This window comes from Gadus macrocephalus, chromosome 17 (assembly GCF_031168955.1).
Source record: "Gadus macrocephalus chromosome 17, ASM3116895v1".
NCBI lineage: Eukaryota > Metazoa > Chordata > Actinopteri > Gadiformes > Gadidae > Gadus > Gadus macrocephalus.
The window spans coordinates 14,276,163-14,285,545 of record NC_082398.1 but is presented as its reverse complement, the minus strand read 5'-3'; the positions used below and the strand labels follow the sequence as shown (position 1 = coordinate 14,285,545).

At 48.1% G+C, this 9,383-nt stretch overlaps 1 protein-coding gene across 1 annotated transcript in view; it reads left to right on the top strand.

Annotated features, from left to right (window-relative positions):
• hecw2a (HECT, C2 and WW domain containing E3 ubiquitin protein ligase 2a) overlaps positions 1–8,816 on the top strand; it is a 47,041-nt gene extending 38,225 nt beyond the window's left edge. Inside the window, exons 25-30 of the mRNA XM_060035912.1 lie at positions 163–292; positions 863–1,009; positions 1,765–1,879; positions 3,639–3,724; positions 4,198–4,310; positions 4,802–8,816. Of these exons, the coding sequence (XP_059891895.1) occupies positions 163–292; positions 863–1,009; positions 1,765–1,879; positions 3,639–3,724; positions 4,198–4,310; positions 4,802–4,913 (703 nt within the window). The 3' untranslated portion in view covers positions 4,914–8,816. The remainder of the gene's footprint in view (positions 1–162; positions 293–862; positions 1,010–1,764; positions 1,880–3,638; positions 3,725–4,197; positions 4,311–4,801) is intronic.
• The last annotated feature ends 567 nt before the right edge of the window (positions 8,817–9,383 follow it).

The following is a 9,383-nucleotide window of genomic DNA, read 5'->3' as shown; positions in this document are numbered from 1 at the left end:
TGCACGCATGGCATTGTAGAATGCTTTGGATAAAAGGTTCCACCTAATAATCCATGAATTGAGAATATCCAGAGTGGGTTTTTAGGAGAGGGAGCAAGGAGCAGCAGTTTAGCAAAGAGGTTCTCTCTGAGGGGTCTTACCCTGACTCTGTGCGGTCCGCAGCCCGTGTGAGCTCAGCGACCTGGAGTTCCTGGACGAGGAGTTCCACCAGAGCCTGCAGTGGATGAAGGACAACGACATCGAGGACATGCTGGACCTCACCTTCACCGTCAACGAGGAGGTCTTCGGACAGGTGGGGACAGGGGAGGGAGGGTGGGAGGGATGGGAGGGTTCACCAGATAGTGGATAGATGTTTCGAGGTATGGTGGACTGATGGTGCACTGATGGTTGAAGAGATGAACTCCTGGATGGATGGAGGGAGCAATGGAAGGATGGGGCTGGCTGGGTGAACAGATGGTGGGGTAGCTCCATTGTGTGCGTCTGCCTCCCTGCCTGTCCTTAACTCCATCTGTCTGTGTGTGTGTGTGTGTGTGTGTGTGTGTGTGTGTGTGTGTACACGTGTGTGTGTGTTTGTGTACGTGTTTGGAGCCTGCGTGCGTGTGTGTATGTGTTTGTATTTCTGTGTGTGTGTGTGTGTGTGTGTGTGTGTGTGTGTGTGTGTGTGTGTGTGTGTGTGTGTGTGTGTGTGTGTGTGTGTGTGTGTGTGTGTGTGTAAATGTGCGTGCGTGCATGCATGTGTGTTTGTGTGTTGGTCTGTGTGTGAGTGTGTGTTTGTGCCCGTGTGGGTGTGTATGTGTGCGTCTGTGTGTGTTCGTCTGTGCGCTGTTTGTCTCGGTGTGTGTGTGTGTATGCGTGTGTGCAGATCACAGAGCGGGAGCTGAAGCCGGGCGGGGCGGGCATCCCGGTGTCGGAGAAGAACAAGAAGGAGTACATGGAGCGCATGGTGAAGTGGAGGATCGAGAGGGGCGTCTCCCAGCAGACCGAGAGCCTAGTGCGGGGCTTCTACGAGGTAGGACCCCGGACCACCTGGTCCGCATGAAGAGACCCCGGACCACCTGGCCCTCATGAAGAGACCCCGGACCACTTGGTCCTCATGTTGAGACCCCGGACCACCTGGTCCTCATGATGAGACCCAGGACCAGGTGGTCCTCATGTTGAGACCCCGGACCACCTGGTCCTCATGAAGAGACCCCGGACCAGGTGGTCCTCATGTTGAGACCCCGGACCACCTGGTCCTCATGATGAGACCCCGGACCACTTGGTCCTCATGTTGAGACCCCGGACCACCTGGTCCTCATGATGAGACCCCGGACCAGGTGGTCCTCATGTTGAGACCCCGGACCACCTGGTCCTCATGAAGAGACCCCGGACCAGGTGGTCCTCATGTTGAGACCCCGGACCAGGTGGTCCTCATGTTGAGACCCCGGACCACCTGGTCCTCATGATGAGACCCCGGACCAGGTGGTCCTCATGTTGAGACCCCGGACCAGGTGGTCCTCATGTTGAGACCCTGGACCAGGTGTACTGGTCCTCTTGTTGAGACCCTGGACCAGGTGTACTGGTCCTCTTGTTGAGACCCTGGACCAGGTGTACTGGTCCTCTTGTTGGAGACAGAATCACCCAGATGAAGAACACATATCAGTGAATCCAGTTTGTTGTCAAAGAAAATGAACATCACATATACTGAATATATACTGTATATATACTGTATACATATATATATATATATATATATATATATATCGTGTGTGTGTGTGTGTGCAGGTGGTCGACGTGCGGCTGGTGTCTGTGTTCGATGCCAGGGAGCTGGAGCTGGTGATCGCCGGGACAGCGGAGATCGACCTGGCAGACTGGAGGAGCAACACGGAGTACAGAGGAGGTAGGAGAGGGTGGAGAGGGTGGAGGGGGGTGGAAGGGGTGGAGAGGGGTGGAGGGAGGGGTGGAGAGAGGGGGGAGAGGGGTGGAGGGATGGAGAGGGGTGGAGGGAGGGGTGGAGAGGGGTGGAGGGGGGGGAGAGGGTGGAGAGGGGTGCAGGGGGGGGAGAGGGTGGAGAGGGGTGCAGGGATGATGGTATTCATTTTTCACTTGGTTTCTAAATATTCAACTGCTCAGAGGGCAGAGCAGCTACATGTTAGTCCACTTGGTTAGTTAGTAGGATGGTAAGGTTAGTAAGGAAGCTAGTTATTAGATTAGCCAGTGAAAGGACACTTTGAAGTGGTCCTCAGATGTGAAGACAGGGGGGCCTTCTTCAGAGGCAGCCTTCTCCGTCCACCGTGGAGGTATACGACAGAGCACATTCATTAGTGGACCGCATATGGACACAATGAAATGGCATTGGTATTAATGGAGTCATAGGAGGGCTGGGGAGGGATGGATCCTTCTGGGTTCATCGGCTCCAGCAGGGGTATTTTTATATCCCTTCAAAATAATCCATCCCTCTCAGAGGGCCTGTGTTGTTTACGGTGGCGGCACCGATTTAGGAGCGGGCCGGCTAAACATTGAAACAAGTAGCGAACGTCTGAGGGGCGAGATCTACTGTGAATGTAAGCAGTAGGTACTCCGATGACTAACTGAGTATCATCCAATCACATCCGTCCTACGCTTTGTCCCGCCTTAATCCTTGGAGCTCAGCCCACTATGGCAGTCCCATACACTCTGACTGTAGTGTCCTTCTGCTTTAAATGAACAATGTGGATTTCTTTCTTCTGGGATTTGAATCCAGGGCTGGTTTTATTCAGATATACTTTTATAATATAATATATATATTATTGCCCAGTCTGGATAAGGTGTGTGTTAAAGTGGGAGGTTCGTTCGGCTAATTAACCCAAGCCCCCACCTCTTATTAGCAGGGGGCTGATAAGAATACACTCATGTTTTCACTTTAATTAGTGGATTAAGAGTTAATAAGGGTACACTACTGAACATTTAGTTAAGTAGGCTCCATACACAGAACACCACCTCTATCGCTGAGCCAACCCTGCGCTGTCTGTCATGTTTTAACTGTCCATCATTATGGGACATGATGTGACATTGCTTGAAATTTTTTATTATCTGTCAAATGTATCTACAATGATCTGAAATACAGAATAACATGATTCATTCTATGATGTGGGGAGATAATACCAGCAGCCCCGAAGGTGAACAGAACAGTACATAACAACACGGCCTTAATCATTTGATAGCATCAAGTTAAAAGCCTGTTCTGAAGGCTGGGCTATACCACTGAAAGTCAGCCAGATATTGACCATCAGCCATGAATCGCTTCACTTCACTTTGAATCTCTTTTAATCGAGGAACACACTGGGATGCGATGGCTTTGGCATTCAAGTAGCGGGGCTTTGGGGGAGGAGGCTAGCGATGGAAGATTGAAGACTTGGTTCCGTCCTCCTGTATCAGAGGATGGGCTGGATGGACTCCGGTCTGTTATCTACCAACATATTAGTCTAAGTCTGACCCTTTGTAATGTTTTGAAGAACATAAAAAAATTAAAATAATAATAATAATAACCCAACATTCCTTAAAAATGAAACAGGGAAGGGGAAAAAGTGGGAGAGGAAACAAAAAAGGGAGCGTAGGTAGGGAGCGAGGACAGCTGTCCCTCGCCTGAGTCATGCTCTGTCGTCTCGTCACATCCCCAGGGTACCATGACAACCACATAGTGATCCGCTGGTTCTGGGCGGCGGTGGAGCGGTTCAACAACGAGCAGAGGCTGCGGCTGCTGCAGGTACGCGCGGGTTCGGCTCGACCTCCTGAGGTTGTTCTGCCCCCGTGTGGCGGAAGATTGTATTACAGGACTACGCTTTATTTAGAGCGTTTTAATTAATTTGTTGGAAATTATTATGCGCTATGGTTGTATTAAGTTAAGAATGGTTACTTGTATGTTTAACGTTTTCAATGGTTAGAATTAGATTTAGCTGAGAGATGTTGGAATTTGGGTATCAGGTCAAGTGTTTTTCAGGTAGGCTTATGAATCAGAGATGGTTCCATGTCGATATAGGTCAGTGACACCTGTTTACCAATTGCGTTTTGAGCTAAATTTAGGAAACAAAAAGAAAACACACACAGTTTGTCCTTCTGACACAAGAGAAGAACAGTAATGCAAAGCCTGTTTCTCCACTATAATGGGGAACATGACCAGGTGACTCTGGCCCAGGCGACTGAGGGTGATGCTGTGTCCTCCTCTGTGTTAATGTCTAGTTTGTGACGGGCACCTCAAGCATACCCTACGAGGGGTTTGCATCTCTGAGGGGCAGCAACGGACCCCGCAGATTCTGTGTGGAGAAGTGGGGCAAAATCACCTCGTTACCAAGGTACCTCTGTCTGTCTGTCTGTCTGTCTGTCTGTCTGTCTGTCTGTCTGTCTGTCTGTCTGTCTGTCTGTCTGTCCCTCTCTCTCTCTCTCTCTCTCTCTCTCTCTCTCTCTCTCTCTCTCTCTCTCTCTCTCTCTCTCTCTCTCTCTCTCTCTCTCTCTCTCTCTCTCTCTCTCTCTCTCTCTTCTTTGGTACTGTCCACTCGTCTCTTTCTATCCTTTCTATCTTTCTGTGTATTTATCATTCCACTGATATTTCTTGCAAACATGCTATCATATACTGTATCATATTATTATTAATAATGTGTGTCTGTGCGCCATGTCATGTGTGTGTTTGTGTGTACGTGTGCACTCATGTGTGTGTGCGGCGTGTTCATGTTTGTGTGCCTGTCCACGTGTTTGTGTGTGTTTGTGTGTGCGTGCACTCATGTGTGTGTGTGTGTGTGTGTGTGTGCGCGTGTTCATGTGTGTGTGCGTGCATGTGCATCCCCAGAGCCCACACATGCTTCAACCGCCTGGACCTGCCCCCGTACCCTTCGTTCTCCATGCTCTACGAGAAGCTTCTGACAGCGGTGGAGGAGACCAGCACCTTCGGCCTGGAGTAGACCCCCCCCCCCCCCCCCCCCCACACCTCCAAGACACCAAAAGAGATTCACCACTTTGATCCTGAGAGAGACTTTAAAGATGGTGCCAAGGCACCTGGACGGTTTGTGGTCACCTGCTTTTGTATTTTTATTTTCTTTCTTACCTAAGGTCTTCTTTTCCAGGGAACTCACCAAAACAACCGTGCTGTTGTGTTCCCTGACGTAGCGAACAGCTAAGTTAGGGTGACGCCCACTGAGTTAGGGCGACGCCCACTGAGTGAGGGCGACGCCCACTAAGTGAGGGTGACGCTCACTAAGGAGGGTGACGCCCACTGAGGAGGGCGACGCCCACTGAGGAGGGCGACGCCCACTGAGGAGGCCACCGCGTGGGGGCGGACCCGCCTGGTTCTGTTCTTCCTCCGTACCACAGCTCACTCTCCTCTGCCCTTAGAACCACAGTGTCCTTTATCTCTTCAGTTCATGGCCTTGTGTGCTGGAGCCTCCGGCTCCCCCAGGAGGCTGACCCGGACCTGGTCCCCAGAAGCAGCACCCCAGCACCCCCCTGTCCCTGCCCCTCTCCTCTCTGGACCACGAAACTGTGCCGTTTGTACTCCGGGCCCACGTTGCTGTTGTTGTGTTGTACACTATGATGCCTCTGGATTTAGACCTGGACTTGAAAATAACAAAGCCCTCCAAACAGAACTGAGACTTCAACTAAAACGAGAAGACGACAACGGTTCATTTTCTATCGTGTGCTGCTGAGGTGTTTTCCTTAGATTGTTGTGATCTCATTCTTTGGGGGTTGTTCTTTTTTGAGAAGGCAAAGAATTGGGATATAATCATTTTTTTGCTTTGATTGAGGTTTTAATGAGGCAGTGGAAGATTGAGTAGTCGAGGGAAAACACAAACACACACATGCACCCAGACACACATGTGTGAAAACATGAACAAACTTGCATATAAAGATAGAAAGAAACTATATATAGTCCACGGTTGTATCAAGGACAGCAGGTTCTGCTCTCGACTGTTAATATTGTAACACCAGAGCTTGTATGGGCTATCAAAGACAATGATATTCATCCTGATCTATAAATAACCCCTCTGTCCCAATTCTCACAGACACACCGTCCAAACACACACACACACACACACACACACACACACACACACACACACACACACACACACACACACACACACACACACACACACACACACACACACACACATACAGTATATAATTAGCCTTTTTTCTTGGGGCTGTCTATTATAAAACAATATTCTACATCGTGCTATCAGCATGCTCGGTTTGTCGAACAAACGTTCCACTTTCTCACCCATAAGGACAACACTCCATCTTCTCAAACATCCATTTATTATAGCAGAGAGCAGAGGAATACACTTGCTCACACAATCACGTGTACAGCGAATGTATCACATCACTGACTGAATGTATATGAACCACACACCAACCTCCTTCTCGCCCAGGAGGAGGGCCGGGGGTCAGACGGGGGCTTCATGGTCCTAGAAGGTGCACCTTTTAGCCAGGAAGTGAGGCTTAAGTTGAACAGCTGCTTGAACATCATGGACGTGCTTCTTCCAATAGTGTGGCCAACTCTGAGGAAAAAATCTGGCAACCCTGCAGCTAGGATGCAATTAAAGATTAAATGTGTAGAATTCAGTGGCAACTAACAGATGTTAAAAGTATGTTTTAATATTGTAAAATTCCATGAAAATAAGTATTGTTATACCCTTTATATCAACATAGGGGGCAGATCCTAAAACCTGGAGGCCGCCAGGTTTCTACAGTAGCCCAGAACGGACAAACAGCTCCTAGAGAGGACACACTTAGTTTTTTAACGATCAGAATCTCTAACTTACTAAAGCCATGTCCTTAGTTTTACAGGTTAATAACTAGACACAATTTATCAATCTATCAAGGAACCTCATCACTTGACACTTGAATCATGTATGCTGTGGTAGATAATTACATCATTTTAGAAGTACCCACTGCCCCTAACAGGCCAGTACACCCACTGTCTCCTCACAGGCCAGTACAGGCCACAGAGTTCGTCTACGTTGTTGGTAAGGGAGCGGGGGATGCACTGAGTTACAATCTACAACCTCGCCACTAGATGCCACTAAATCCTACATACTGCACCTCTAATGCTCTTCGGTCTTCAGACCCTTGTTGTATGGTCACAGTAGCAAAAATGTCATGGGGATACAATGTGATTGCCTCATGTGTTGTAGAAGCAAGTTAACATTTGCCTTGGGCAGAAACTTTGGGAGAAACCTGTTAAAAACAGATATGACCACTAGGGGGAAGCACGACCAGAGACGGGAGGATATTGACTGCAGATATTGACTGTATATGGTATTATCAATGTGCCCCATGATAATAACATAAAAGGACTTCCTGGTGATAATGTTATGGACGTCGTCAGGAAATACATTGTCCTGTATCACTTATCAATACTGTACAATACTGAACAACACGTTTTAGACATACATGTCCATAATGGACAATAATCTTTTCTGTTATTTATTTTTCTGTCTTGAAAGCATGTGATGAATTAGGCTACCTTTCAGACTTTTAGTACATAACTCCACCTCTTCACTCTGTCTTCTACATTATACCATGTATACAACCAGGGGCGCACGCATGTGGCGCGCGCACACACCCACACACACAAATACAAACACACACACACACAGACATGTATACACTAAGTCATTTTCTATGGGGTGCATGCAAGATTACAACTACTGTACAAAGACCTATTGGAGCTAGCTGGGGCCGGAATAGTGCTGTGGGACCCCTGTGTGTGTGTGTGTGTGTGTGTGTGTGTGTGTGTGTGTGTGTGTGTGTGTGTGTGTGTGTGTGTGTGCTTGTGTGTGTGCGTATGCGTGTTTGTGTGTGTGTTGCCAGGGCAACCGCGCTATCCCGACCCCTGCATGCAAATACTGCATGCGGGGCCTCGACGGCCAGCTCTGTGAGCCGGGCCTCGTCGGGGCCCCTCTCCTCGGTGGCGTTGTGTCATAGCTCGTTATTGCATGCTGAGGTAGTCCAACACACTGTCCTTACTAGCTTATTTTGCATGAGGATACTGTCATCCGATGGGAGAGCGTGTGTGGTGAGGCAGGGGGCGTGTGTCACCTCTGCTCGTGGGCGGTGCTGCCTTATGCTAACCCATCAGCGGCTCCAGGGCACCGGGACGGGACCAGGGAATCAGCTGCGTTAGGCGGGGGTGGCGGAGGGGCCGGGCTGGCTGAGGCCACTGTATGGCCGGGCAGAGGGAAAGGGTCTACCAGACAGCACGCCCATAGCGGAGTGCCATCGGTACCTGGACGGGTATGGGGCGAGCTACGTCGGTGCCGCCGTTGGGAGGGGGAACACTAAAACTACAGGGCTGGTGTGAATGGAAAGTGGAACAGAAAGCATCCGTATGTGTGCCCACACGTGAGGTTCTGCTCGTCTCTGTCTTTGTATATAAAAAAGAAACCTGTACATGTCTGTCCTGTTGTGTGTCTAAATATTTATATTTTGCACTTAATGTACCAAAGGTTTTGGGCTTGCATAGTTAACCATTTAGGCGTCTATCAACCACGTCTCCTAACTCGTAACTGTGTGGCATGAGCAAAGAAGAATAGAAACCAACCAAGCAGGATGGCAGGCGTCTGTCAAGTAACACACATCTCAACTCCCAGGCTTAGTTTTCCCTGCAGCGAAGTCCAGTTTGATGATTGTTGATATTGATATTTTTGGGAAGGACGGCAAAGTGTAATAGGTGCATTGTCCGGTCTGTTGGTGACAGCACTGATCCCGTTTCAGAAGTGACTCTATGCAAAGCTCCTGTGAGTATGTCTCCATTTCACTCAAATGATTGTAATAAAAGAAAGCAAAAGGCAAGTTTTGATTAATTATGCAACGATTGGTGTATTTGTTTCATCTCACTTATAAAAGGCAAAACAAACATTATCTGGAGAAAGTTTATACAAAAAGCTTTGAAACATTGTATTAAAATAATAATAATCATCAAAATAACTATATACATGACAATGAAATCATCCACGGAATACAAACCATTAGAATACAGAAGATCAGCGGTTAATACAAAAGGCACTTCATAACTTCAAACCCAATTTATGAAAGTTGGGGTGATGAAATAGATATTTTGTATTTTTTAGCTTCTAAAATAAAGCGCGTGTGAGTGTGAGAGTCAGCCCCTTAACACCACTATCAGACCACAGCAAAATCACAGCCTACCTACATAGACCAACACCTAACCAAGAAGCATTAAATCCAAACAAACTACACACTATAAACCAATTCTATAAATGGAAGGAGAGCAGTGTCGAAACATATCAGAACACCATAAATCCAAATCACATTCAGACACTTCTAGATAACTTCCTAGACCAAAACTTTCAGTGCAACAACGAAGGGATCAACATGGCAGTAGAAAGCCTTAACAACATATTTGACAT